The sequence below is a fragment of the Monodelphis domestica genome, chromosome 2 (genome assembly GCF_027887165.1).
Source record: "Monodelphis domestica isolate mMonDom1 chromosome 2, mMonDom1.pri, whole genome shotgun sequence".
NCBI lineage: Eukaryota > Metazoa > Chordata > Mammalia > Didelphimorphia > Didelphidae > Monodelphis > Monodelphis domestica.
The window spans coordinates 68,766,951-68,780,873 of record NC_077228.1 but is presented as its reverse complement, the minus strand read 5'-3'; the positions used below and the strand labels follow the sequence as shown (position 1 = coordinate 68,780,873).

The window sequence follows — 13,923 nt, the reverse complement described above, 5'->3', positions numbered from 1 at the left end:
CAGAAAGATCAAAAAAAGAGAAAATATAGAACTGAACAAATTTCTGGAGAAACAAATTAAAAGTTATCTAAAAGGGATAGTAAAAATATATAAATATTTCTGTGCCATGTGGAACTTATATGAAAATTAAGCATGTATTAGGGCACAGAGATATGGTTAATGAATATTAAAGGATAGAAAGTTAATATATCTTTTACAGATCAAAATGTAATAAAAATAGGAATCATGGGGGCAGCTGGGTAGTTCAGTGGATTGAGAGCCAGGCCTAGAGACAGGAGGTCCTAGGTTCAAATTTGACCTCAGACACTTCCCAGCTGTGTGACTCTGGGCAAGTCACTTGACCTCCATTGCCTAGCCCTTACCACTCTTCTGCCTTGGAGCCAATACACAGCATTGACTCCAAGATGGACAGTAAGGGTAAAAAAAAAAAAGGAATCATTTTAGGAATCACAAACAAAAGATACAGGTCTAAATAGAAACTTAACAAAATCTTAAATAATGAGTAGGTCAGAGAACAAATACATAGAAACAATTGATAACTTGTTATGTAAAAGGAAATGATAATGATGAAACAACATACCAAAATTTCTGGGATACAGCTAAAGCAGTCCTCAGGGGAAAAACCATATCCTTACAATCACACATTTAAAAAAAATAGAAAAAAGAAGATTAATGAACTGAATATGCATTTTTAAAAGTAAAGAATCAATAAACAAACCTAAAATAAGCACACAAAAGATATTTTAAAAAATTAGAGAAACAGGTAAATCTGAAACAAAAAACTCCACAGAAATAATAAAACTAAAAGCTTGTTTTTTGAAAAGACAAACTGATAAACCCTTAGCTAATTTAACTAAAAAGAAGAAAATCAAGTCAACAAAATAGCAAAGAACAAGATGAAATCACAGCAAACTGGAAGCCAAAAAAATCAGAACATTTTATTCAGTTATATGCTAATAAAACCGAAAGCACAAAAGGAATAGAAGAATGCCTTCAAAAATGTAAAATGTAAAAAACTATCAGGAGTCCAGATAGAGATCCCAAATAACTTTATCTCAGAAAAGGAAACAAATCTATCTGTAAAGTAAATATGAAAGGGAAAAAGTCCTTGCACCTGATGGATTCACAGGAGAATTCCATCAAATTTTTAATGGTTAGTACCTACAATTCACCAATTATTTTCAAAAACTGAAAAAGAACCCTACTGAAATCCTTTTATAAGACAAAAATAGTCCTAATACCTAAATCAGGGAAAGATAAAGCATACAGAGAAAACTATAGATCAATATCTTTAAGTTATGTTGACAAATATTTTCAAACAAAATTTTATCAAACTGATTACAGTAATTTATCTAAGAAACTACCCATTATGATTAAATGGGATTAACATATGGAATACAAGGTTAACTTTGGGAAAACAATGAACATGACTAATCATATTAAAAACCAAAACAACTAAAACTGCACAATTATCTCAATACATGCAGAAAAAGCCTTTGACAAAGAACAATGTTTGTATATGCTAAAAACCCCACCTAGTATAGACAAAAAGGGACCTTTTCAAAAAATATTATAAAAGCACTATCTGAAACCAAAAGCAAGTATCATATACAATGGTTGTGCAATAGAACCTTTTCCACTTAATACAGTAGTGAAGCAAGTATGCCTACTCGCCCCACTATTATTTCATATTAGTTCTAGAAATGCTAGCAATAGCATTAAGATAGCTGTAAACTGCAGAATAAATCCTCAAAAAACAACAGCATTTCTATATATTAATACCAAAAGAAGGAAGCAACAATAGACAGTGAAATCACATTCTAAATAACTACAAAATTCATAAAATATCTTGGAACCAACTACCCAGAACACCCAAAAGTGTTGTCTAGGTTCAATTACAAAGTATTCCTTAAAAAAAATAAAGAACCCAAATAGCTGGAAGAATATTCAGTACTCAAGGCTTGGCCATGCCAATATAATAAAAATGATGATTCAACCAAAATTAGTTTACAATTTTAATGTTATTCCAATCAAATTACCAAGAGGATAGTTTCCAGAACTTGATAAAATAATAACAAAATTCCTTTGGAAAAACAAAAGTTCTAGAATATCAAGGGAAATAATGAAAAGGAGGAAGGGGTAAATAGCATCCAGACCTCAAACTATATTAATAAGCAGCAGTCATCAAAAACATCTAGTATTGTATTAAAAAAAACAGAAAGTGAATTCAATGGTACAGACTAGATAAGAGAGATTCAGGAACAACAGAACTCAATAACCTAGTGTTTCATGAAGTGGAAAACATAAGTTACCTAAGGAAAAACTCCCTAAAAACTGCTGGAAATGGAGAACAGTATGAAATTATGTCCAAAGAGTTATAAAATTGTGTATATCCTTTGACACAGTAATACCAATACTGTGTCTTTTTCCTAGGTAACCAAGGAAAGAAGAAAAGAATTTATATATTCTAAAACATTTATAGCAGTTTTCTTTGTGGTGGCAAAGAACTAGAAATTGAGGGGATGCCCATCAACTGGGGAATGGCTGAAGAAGTTGTGGCATATAATTTTGAAGGAATACTACTGCACAGTAAAAAATAATGAGTAAGATAATTAAAAAAAAAAAAACATGTAAAGACCTGCATGAAATTATGAAGAGCAAAATGAGCAGAACCAAGAAAATATTACATGTAGCAATGGAAATATTGTTTGAAGAAAAACTGAATGTTTACCTCTAGAAAAAGAACTCGTAAATTAGAAGTGTAAATGATGCCTTCTCTAGTGTGGGGTAAGGAGGGAGGGAGCCATTTTGGAACCTTAATGTAACAAATTCACTATTTAATTTTTAAAAACTATTGGGAAAAACTGAAAGCAGACTGTCAGAAATTAGGTTTACCACACGACATAATACATCCCAAATAAATACATGATCTTACCATTAAAGATCATAGTATTAAAAAAATTAGAGGAGAACAAACATCATATACCTCTTGCAACTATGGGTAAGAAATATTTTCTTAAGCAAATAAGAGAGGAATTTACACAAAATAAAAGATAATTTTGATTATTTGAAACTACATTAATGCATCTGGGATTAGAAGGGAAATGGTCAAATAGGAAAAAAAATTTGGATCAAATTCCTCAGATAAGAATTTGATATTCAAGACATGTTAAATAAATATACATATTCTAATGGCCATTGCTCAATAGATAAATCGTCAAAGATATGAACAAGAGTTTTCAAAAGAACTGTCAAGTATTAATAATAATATTAAAAATGCTTCAAATCACTAAAAAGAGATGAAAAATTTAAAAACTCTTAAGTTTCACCTCACACCCTGCTATAACACAAAAATGGCAATAGCTATATTGTGGGGGTCTGGGGAAGATAGACCACATAGATATATTTTTGGTGGATCTGTGAAATATTACATTTGGAATTTTGGAAAGGAATTTGGAATTATGCAGATAAAGAAACTAAAATGTTCATACCCTTTGAACCAGACTTATTGGACTTATATATCAATGAATCCACTGATAAGAAAAAAAATCTCCACACATTCCAAAATAATTATAGCAGCATTTTTCTTATAGCTAAGAATTAGAAACAAAATAGATGCCGAATGGTTAAACAAATTGTGGCATATGAAATGTTTGCTGTAAGAAATGATGAATGTGATGAACATTTAAAAGCATATAAAGATCAATAAGAACTGCTACAGAGTAAAGTAAGCAGAACCACAAAAAACATAGCAACTACAACAATGTAAATGGAAAGGACACACCAAAAAAATCAAAAGTAAATGTTACAAACTTATTAAGATCAAATGGGACTTGAATGAAGAGATAAGAAGACAACCCTAACCTTCCTCTTGATTAAGGTGTTACAGATTGCATGTTTTCAATTATTCTCAATTTATCAATTGTGTTGATTCTCCAGTCTCCCCAACTCCCTATTATTTGTCATATGAGATGGTTCTCAAAGAGGGAATGGGGGGAAGGATACATGGGATACTATAAAGATATAAGAAATAGAAAGCATCACTAAAAAAAAAAAAGTCCATAGAAAAGGGGGTTTTGGTCTCAAAATTGGATATGTCCTGAATTGGGGGTCAAGTTCAGGAAATCTAAAGTTTATAGAAGAGTCAGGTTCATGTTGCATATGTTGCATAAGTCTTGCAAGGTCAGAGATAGCAACAGCATGCTCACCAATTGAACAAACATTAAAAACCTTCTAGGTGCAAAGTTCTGTAATATGCTCTGGTGATATAGAAACAAAAAAAATTAACATTTTCTGTCCTTGAAAAACCCATATTCTATTGGAGATGGGCAATACAACACATATACAATATAAATAAAGTATACGTAATAGTGTAATAATATAAAGAAAGAGAAAATGATGAGAGAATCAGGAAAAGTCCTGTGTAAGGAAGTGGCACTTGAGCTGTGAATCTGAGAGAAATTATGGATTCTATGAAGTGAGAGATGAATAGGGAGAACATCCCTGATGGGATGGCTTACTAGCACATAGGCACACAGAAGAGATTTAATGTCATATATGGAGGACTGCAAGCAGAAGGGTGTAAGGAGTAACATGAAATATGTTGGGAAAAATTAGTGACTGAATGCAACAAATAATTTTGTGTTTTATCCTAGAAGCAATAGACAACTATGGGAGATATGAGTCTGTGTGAGAGAAGACATGATCAGTTCTTAGTATAGGATGAGCATTTGGAAGCTGTTGTCAAGGAGAGTGGAGAGGGAGAGCAGCTGGAGGCAGAGAACCCAATCAGAAGGCTACTGAAATAACCCATGCAAGGGGGAGATGAGGACCCAAGTTAGGGCAGAAAATGGATAAATAGAGAAAAGGAAAAGAGCCCAAAAAAGATATGGAGGTAGTATCAATTATACTTGGCAACTCACTGATCATGGGGTTTGAGGAAGATTCAAGAACAATTACAAGGATATAAAAATCTAGGTGTGTAGAATGATGGTGGTGGCAGAAAGAGAAATAGAAAAGTTAGTATGAGAGGAGAGTTGGAGGGGAAATATGATGAATTCTGGTTTGGAAACCAGTTTCCTGGTGTTTTAAGGGCAACAATTTAGATTACATGATCTCTGAAGTCCCTTCCAATTCCTAATTGATATTTTGTAATCAAAGTGGTTACCTCAGTTCATTCAGAAAACACTATTGATGATGAAAAGTACTGTTATATAAGCTGCAATTTTGGAAACTGTAATATCACAGGATACAATTTGTAAATGCTTGTTAAACTTTAAAAGTTAAAAATAAAACATCAGGATACATTAATTTGATATGAATATATATACTTGGCAATGTCTGATTTCCTTCCCCTGGTTCTTTTGTTCATTGTGGGAATGGTCTAGCAATGAGAATGAAGGGTATACTTAATGTTTATTGATTCACTGTGCAACCTTATAATTAATAAATCAGTCTCCTCAGAATTACCACAGAGGGAGTATCTATTAGTTAGCAGGATGGAACAGAAAGAGAAAGTTATTTAAATTCTCTGGGTCTTAGTTTCCTCATCTGTACAATCAATTAGTCTATGCAAACAATATTAGTTATCTAGTCAGGTGATCTTCCTTTGCAAATTATTATGCCAACCCTAGTGTATAAGTCAATTTCCTTTGAATTTGGATAATATGTCTATTCCCCACAGCCTCAACACCTGTGGGTGAATTAATAAAGTTTTCAGAACTTGGAAGACTGAGTACTAGATCCTTGACTGTAGTATTCCCATTAAAGTGCATCTACTCCATAAGGCACCATTGAAATGAGTGGTAGGTCTTATCTCATCATTCCAACACAGTCAAATGACAAAATGTTGGCAAGTTAAGACTATCTCCACCCTTTCTTAGGATATGTGATTTGTTATATATTAACAAACATGAGGCCTAAAATAGTTTTTCTGGGGAACAGATTTATCATTTCATTGGTATAGTGAATCCCTGATAAGGAAAATTCCTTTTACCAAGGAAGACTGGCAGCTGCTTTGCAATTTATATATAAAAAATTAAGGTTTTAACAAGTTGTATAATTCCTTGAGTCTTGTGACTAGCCAGCCTGTGTGTGGTAGAAATAGGTAGTCAAAGGTTAGATCTCTGTCCGCTACATCATGCAGCCTCTTGAAATCAAAGCTATTCACATAATTAATTTTGTTCCATTTATTTCATCTACTAAGTTATGAGAAACAAGATCATTATAGATATATGAACAACTCTATTACTGTAAAGACTAAAGGGTAGAAGCAGTAATAATAGCTGATGTGGAAAGGCCACTGATGGCACTTTAAGGTTTGCAAAATGTGATCCCCTTTGATTTGGTATTGGAACTTCTGGCTTTTGTGAAATAACTTACCTCTTGGAAGTTATGTTGGGTGAACTTGTCCGCAATCCTCAAAAGCTCACGGCATGAATGAGTGTCTGCAAAAGCTCTAATGCCTAGACAGTTGGATGGGTCTAGCTGTCTCTTTAAGAACTCACAGCAGGCCTCCTGGATTTCTGCCAGCTGAAGGAGGCAAGCAGCTGGAAGAAGAGTCTGAACATTGCCCTCTTCCACTGTAATCTGGGAGGTGTATGCGAAGTCAATCAGCAGTTCCATGGCCCTTTCATCAATGTCTCTGATCACGACCTCAGTCTGACGGCTCTCTGCTAGTTCTCCTGTAAACATGGCTCGAAAATAGGGACTACAGGCTGATAAAATGACTCGATGGGCATAAATCTTCTTGGCACCCACAACTAGTACCACATCACACAATTCCCGGTGCTTCCGCAAAAGGTTGATTACTTCTAGAGTTTGTCGGGGATGCTTGTCAGAGATATAGGGCATGCGAGCAGGCTGGGGAACCCCTTCTGGAAGCTTGTTGGGGTCTCCAAGGGTACAGCGGCTTGTTACATCCATTCCAGTCTCTCCTGGTCGAGTGCTGATACACCTAAAGGAATGATATGGAAAATGTCATGAGAACAGATATATATATTACTGATTCTTCTTTACTTGAAAGGATTGATGATTCTGAAGGAGTGTGGTGCCGAGACAAAAAGGACTGCTTAGAAATATATTCAGAGAAGCATCTTTTCCGAGAATTCTTGACTCTGAAAATATTCTGAGAAGTCTGGGGAGTCTTGCTTAGTATTCATAGCTATTAGTTTTGAAACAGAACATAGAACTTTTGCTATCCAATGCCTTAAAATAAGAAATAAGATATTATAGAAACAATTTTGTCAAAATATTTTGATCAAAGAGGTAGGCCAAACCAGAAGTCTCAGGGGGAGAAGGTGAATATAAAAGTGGTAAATGATTATTCTTCTCTATAGAGTACTGGTTGTGGACTTTACTCTATGATCTTCCTCATTCAAAACACTGGTATTCAATGTTTTTCTGAAAACTCAACAGATTTTAGGCAATTGAAATTTCTCTACAGGATAGTTTAAGATCTACAGAATATATCTGATAAAATATGGCCAGATCAGAGAGAGAACACCTTAAAGTCCAAAAGAACAATTCTAAATGTAGTAATTATTTAGTTAATTCTAAAAGTTCTTCTACAAGGGGGAGAATAAAATTGAAAAAATTAGAAGCTATTTGAGAAACATTACTTCAATATAAAAATGAGGACTAGTGCAACATAATCTGAAGGACAAGCACTGATTCCTGTGTAACAAAATCAAGACTGAAAAATAAGAATGCCAATTATTAGTTTATAATGGGAAAATGCCTGACAAGAAAATAATGAGGGGGTATAACCTAAAGTAGTCTGGGCAACCAACAAAGTTAAAAGATGAAATTTTTGTTTAGACTTTAAAGACATTTCCATATGGAGCATGCACTTATCCTCAATGACATTATGTTGAGGTAACTTATATGGGGTAGAGTAAATTCCCTCATATACTAAATTAATTAAAATCCTAAATTCCCTCAGATAATTGAATTATAAAATAATTTCACGGCTAATTGGAATGAAGGTAGGTGAATGTTGTTAAGGAGTTATTTTCATTGACATATTGAAGATAAATTGTTCTTTATTTCTCTAGAAATATTTTATCTCGAGAATTGGTACTGTGGCTTCATAGAATTAAAACACCTTCATGTAGCACGTTTTTACTTCAGAATCCCTAGAATTGTAGATTCAGAGCTGGGACCTAGAGTCTATCTATTCTATCACTCATTTTACAGATGAGGAAACCAAGGCCCAGGGATATTAAAAAACTTGTCCAAGATCATGAATATGTAGGTCTTCTGACTACAGCACAACTGTACACACCAGGCTATCCTTTTTATAGACTACCTGATGATGCCAAAGAGAAAGACGGAAAGCTCAAATGAGATAAGGCAAACTACTCTAGTATCTTTGCCAAGAAAATCTCAAATAGAGTCATGAAGAGTTGGAAACAACTAAATGACTCAAGTAGAACATAGTAGGCACTTAATAAATTCTTATTCCTTCTTTTCCCTTCCTTTCCAATTCTTTCTAAAGGCACTATATAAATATTAGTGATGTTTAGTGTATTATTCTGAGCCTTAGAGAGGTTAACTACTATCTGAACCCAGGTGTCTTGAATGCTTTCCCCTATATCACAATGCTTCTAAAGAAGGCATCAAGTCCACTGCATATAACTTTTATGTAGCTTTATAGAAAGGCACAAATAAATATCATTTAGATAAAAAAAAAGCTATGAAAAAACATTACAATTTGCAGCACTAGTTGTAGTAATTGACAAAAATCACAAATCAACCTAAATATCTAATTAAGAAAATGCAGCACATTGCAGTTAAACATTTGCTGGAAGTCACAAATTAAGTTGCTAGAAGAACCTGAAGCAAAACCGAGGCCTTTTGATTTCTATTATTTTGATAATCTATGCTCTCTCAAGAATAAAAACTGATTAAAGATGACAGTGATTCATTAAAATATTTGCTGAGCACCCACTGGGACAGAGGCATTATGAAGAATAAAAAGATTAATAAACATTTATTAAGTGCCTACTATGTAACAGGAACCAATACATATTTATGGACTCAAAGGACTTTATAGTCTATTAAAGAAGACAATATGTGTATGTGTAAGTATATGAAGAATATATAAATACAAGTCAACTGGTGGAAGGAGGACACTAGGAGAAATAATAGCTGTGTGATCCTGGGCAAGTCATTTAAGCTCTTTCAACCTATTTTTCTCATCTGTAAAATGGGGATAATAATAATAATAATATGTTAAGCAATGTGTAAATCTTAAAAATCTATGCAAGTATTAACTTATTATTATTATTATTATTATTATTATTGGAGCTGAGGGATAAGAAATTGGGGAAAAAATTTTATAGAGATGGTGGTGCTTAAGTTGAGTTTTAAGAAAATAAGGGAGGGCAGCTAGGTGGTTCAATGGATTGAGAGCCAGGCCTAGAGACAGGTCCTGGAAGCAAATCTGGCTTCAAATACTCCCAGCTGTAATAAGTCTGGGCAAGTCACTTAACTACTATTGCTTAGCCCTTACCGCTTTTCTGCCATGGAACCAATACATTGTATTGATTCTAATATAAAAGACAAGGATCTATTAAAAGGAAAAGAAAAAAAATAAGGGATTTCAAGAGGCAAAGGTAAGAAGAGAGTACACTCCAGGCATGGGGAATAGCTAGTATAAAGACTTGGAGACAGGACAAGGAATTTGCTATATAAGGAAAAGAAAGAAAGCAAGCTTGGTTAGACGACAGAGTATGTGGTAGGGTTAATAAAGCTGGAAAAGTAGTTTGGGATCAGTTTGTATAGGGTCCAAATGAAAACAGAGTTTTTACATTTGATCCTAGAGAAACTAGGGAACCATTTGAGCTTACTGAATAGGGAACTGACATAGACCATTCTCTGTGGAGGATGAACTGGAGAGCAGGGTGTGATACTCATATGAGTAAAGAAGATGATCATATGGGAGATGTTATAGAAGCAGAAATGATAAGATCTGTCAACTGAATAGCTATTTTAGATGAAGGAGAGTAAGAGTCAAGGTTATAGCTTATAAAGATGTATAATATTGTAGGGAAAATAGGTATGAGGCAACCACAGTATACGATAAGTAAGGTATGAAGTGCTAATGAAATTTAAAATTGGGTAAAATCTCATTTCATCAAGAGAAGTCTTCATAAAGTGACATCTGACAAGGGCCTTGAAAGATGGGTAGAATTTGATAGCTACAGATGAAAGAGGAAGACACTTCAGAATGAGGGAAGAGAATCCTCAAAGTAAATCAGAAAAACTAAAGTAATGTTCTTTTCCATTTGTTCCTATGTCTTTCAATACATATACATTTAACGTTTTTAGCTTCTGCTTTACAAGTGATTAATGTTAGAAATTTCAAAGTTGGGTCCCTTTTAAGTCATTTTGAATGTATATACTTTTGTATTTTAAGCTAAACAGTAGAGTTCATACTGCATATAATTCCTGTTACCTGAGGGGAATAATTGCTTTTATTTGGAAATGTAATGGTTGAAAGCTATTAAAGGATAATTTTGCCCATCCATATAAACAAGCAAATATGCTTTTAATCGCATTACCATCAGTTCTACAGTCAGGTTTCCTTATTTGTTATTATTTAAAAATTAAGAAAAGCAGTTTTAACATGTTCTATGTTAATAGACAGAAATGTTTAAAACAAAAAGTTTCTCAAACTAATCTTAATTTACATATTAAATTACAAAGATTTAGTTCCATAAAGAAACATATATATAATTATATATAAAAAAATATATGTATATAAAAAAAAGTTCCAGGACTCCAGGAGTTTATTCCTGGATAATATGGACACAAATAATCAATTAAAAGTATTTGTTAAACATTTACTTATGCAGGTCACTGTACTTATGCAGCTCACATTCTCTTACCTTTAAAAAATTTGTTTTACATGTCAATATATTTAATACTTGTTTGTTGACATTTTGCCATCCATGTTCTTTCCTTCCCTCCCATCTCTCCCCAAGATGACAGGTAATAAAAAATAGGTTATACATGTGTCATCATGCAATATGTATTTCCATGTTCATCATGCTGTGAAAAAAGACATGTTGCTTACATGAGAGAGAAAAATCATGAAGGAAACAAAGTGAAGAAAAGTATATACTATTTGCATTCAGATTTTGTCAGTTCCTTATATAGCAGTAGATAGTTTTTTTTTGTTGTTACCATTCATATGTAGGAACTCACATTCTAATGGGAAAAATAATATGTACATAACTTTGTACATACAGGCTACTCAAAGTGTCTCAAAAGTCTTAGTGCCTTATTAAAGGCCTTGAAGGGATTTCCAAGAAGTAGAAGCAAGAAGAGCATTGGTGGGCAATATAATGTTATGTATAAGGGCTGGGCTAGAATAATATGAAATCAGGCTGGAAAGATTTGTTATCTGATTTTAAGGATTTTAAATACTATACAGAAAAGTTTTTATTTTATTCCAAAGGCAATAAAGAACTACTAAAGCTTCTAGAACAGTGAAGTGGCCTAAACCATGAGTGTTCAGATAGCAGAACTTCTGCTACCTGGCTACCAATACCAGCATCTCATCATCAGGCTCCCCATCAGACCAGCCAGTCTATCTTGATACCTATGGCCCTCCCACACATTCACCACTTTGGGCCAATTTTTGCTGTGATCTGGAGGAGCTGCTGCTGCTGCTTCCTAAGGATATGTCAACATACAGTCCTATAGCTAGCACACTCTATGGCTCTTCTTCTACAAATTTCTGTGATTCAGAGTGGAATCCTTCTTGGACAAAAACTCCCTTTCTTTAATGCCCCTCCTTAATGCTCACACTTCTGAACTGTACCTTTCCTACATCCCTAACTCAATCTGCCACTCACATCCATTGTGTCCTCTGAAATCCCTATTCTGCTTTTAACATTCGGTGATAATATGTGGATCACAATTTTCCTCTCTCCCCAACTCAGTCCTTATATGGTTAGATATCTGTTTTTCTCTCTATGTTGATGTTTCCTCAATCATCTTGGCTTCCAGTTCATCAGCCTATTAAATTCTCATGACCTGTACATTAAGTTCATCACTTATATATGATAATGTGATATATATGGATGGGCAAACTCTTGATCTAAAAATCAACCACATTTCACTCCTTCAAAACCTATTTTTTTTATTTTCAATATGACCTATAATTACTCTTTCCTTTCCTTGTCCTTCTAGGTCATCACCCCAATTCCAGATTTTTGTTCCTGTTCAGTGTTGATCTTATGGTGGACCACCACAATTACAGATTATCTGGCATGTTTGAATCCCATAGCTCCTTGCCCTATATTCAAACCTCACTAAAGCCCAACTCTGGGTTATTCCCCCTATTCCAAACCTTCATCTACTTCCCTGGGTTCCAATCAAAGCTGCTAAATAGTAGTAGATGAAAAAAACCACCCAACTATGTATACTGTGTTATTACACATTTAAGATATCTAATTCAAATTTGGACCTCACAGCTACACAGTAATCTTTTTATTCTTTCTTGATTTTTTTTTTACACATTCCAATAGTAAAAGTTTTAAATCTCTTCTTACAGCCCTCTCTCCACTCCTTAACAAAGGACCTCACCACATACTTTACTGATGAATAGAGGTCATTCACAGTGAGCTTTCTTTTCTTCTCTAATTCAATTCCTCCTAGATATCATTTGTCTCTTCTTTCCTCCAGGTACTTTCTTCCCTTCTCAACAAGGCCAATTCCTCCCTCTATTTGTGCCCTTGACTCTATTTCCCTTCTGACTCTTCTGAAAACCTCTCTTCCTATCTACTCTTCCATCTTCTCTTGTTGCCTACACAGGCCCCCAGCTTTAACCTTTGTGATGAGTGAAATTTGAAATTACTGAGGAAATACAAAGGTTCAAGTCTGAACATGCTGATTTATTCAGCAGTGCATGACAACTGCATAACAAATTGAGCCCAGGCCAACTCAGCTTGGCACTGGACCCCCAACACAGGGGGAGACAGATTACTATGTATTGAAACAATTAACAGAACATAAATTAGGACACAAGATTAGGTCATCTGATTTCTAATTGGAGGAAAAAGTCTGTATTCAATAAAAGGAATATTGAAATAGTAAATGATTTACCAGTATAAATCCAGTTTTCAGATAAAACATGAGTTGCTCAAGATACATAATTATAAGAAAACTCCTTGCAACAGTCTTTGGATCTGATCAGATTTCTGATAACCATAATTTAGGTCTTTGGTTAAGAATTTCTAAGCAGAGGCAGTTAGGTGGCTCAGTGGATTGACTGGAGGTCTGGAGTTAAAATCTGCTCTCAGACATTTCCTAGCTGTGTGACCCTGGGCAGGTCACTTGGCTGCAACTGCCTGGCCCTTAATCTATGACAAAAGGTCTGGATTTAATTTTTTTTTTTAAGTCTCTAAGCAACAGGTAAAAGTGGTCAAGCTTCCTAGGAACACATATTCAAACAATGCAACAAAGTTTTCTCAGAAGATAGAAATTGTACTGGAAAGGGAAATAAGCAAGCTCCAGAATTGAGTCACAAGATGCAATAAGTGTGGGCCACTCAATTCCCACACCTTTCCATACCCTCCTCAGGCTACTGCCTTCCTACTTTTCACAGCCAAACTTACAGAAAAATTTGCTTCCACTTGCTTCATCTGCATCCCCAAATGTTTAGCACAACCTAGCAAAAAGCAGAGGCTTGAAATTGTGACATATGAAACTTTCTGTCAATGTGCTGTTGACTGAGGTCATGAAATTCATGGAGGGACTTTCTGATTTCATCTTAGCTATTTTATAGGCTCTGTCCAAAAGTAAACCATTTTTTAGCTACATTTGACAAATGCAATGGCATATACTTGTTATCAAATTTTATTACTGATTAGTAATCCAAAAGCATTTCTCCTATTGTTCCTTTTCTTTGGC

General features: G+C 34.3%; 1 protein-coding gene across 1 annotated transcript in view; it reads right to left on the bottom strand.

The window, feature by feature from the left end:
- The window catches only part of KLHL20 (kelch like family member 20), an 81,988-nt gene that overhangs the window by 52,661 nt on the left and 15,404 nt on the right, over positions 1-13,923 (bottom strand). Inside the window, exon 3 of the mRNA XM_007480796.3 lies at positions 6,382-6,955. Within this exon, the coding sequence (XP_007480858.2) occupies positions 6,382-6,955 (574 nt within the window). The remainder of the gene's footprint in view (positions 1-6,381; positions 6,956-13,923) is intronic.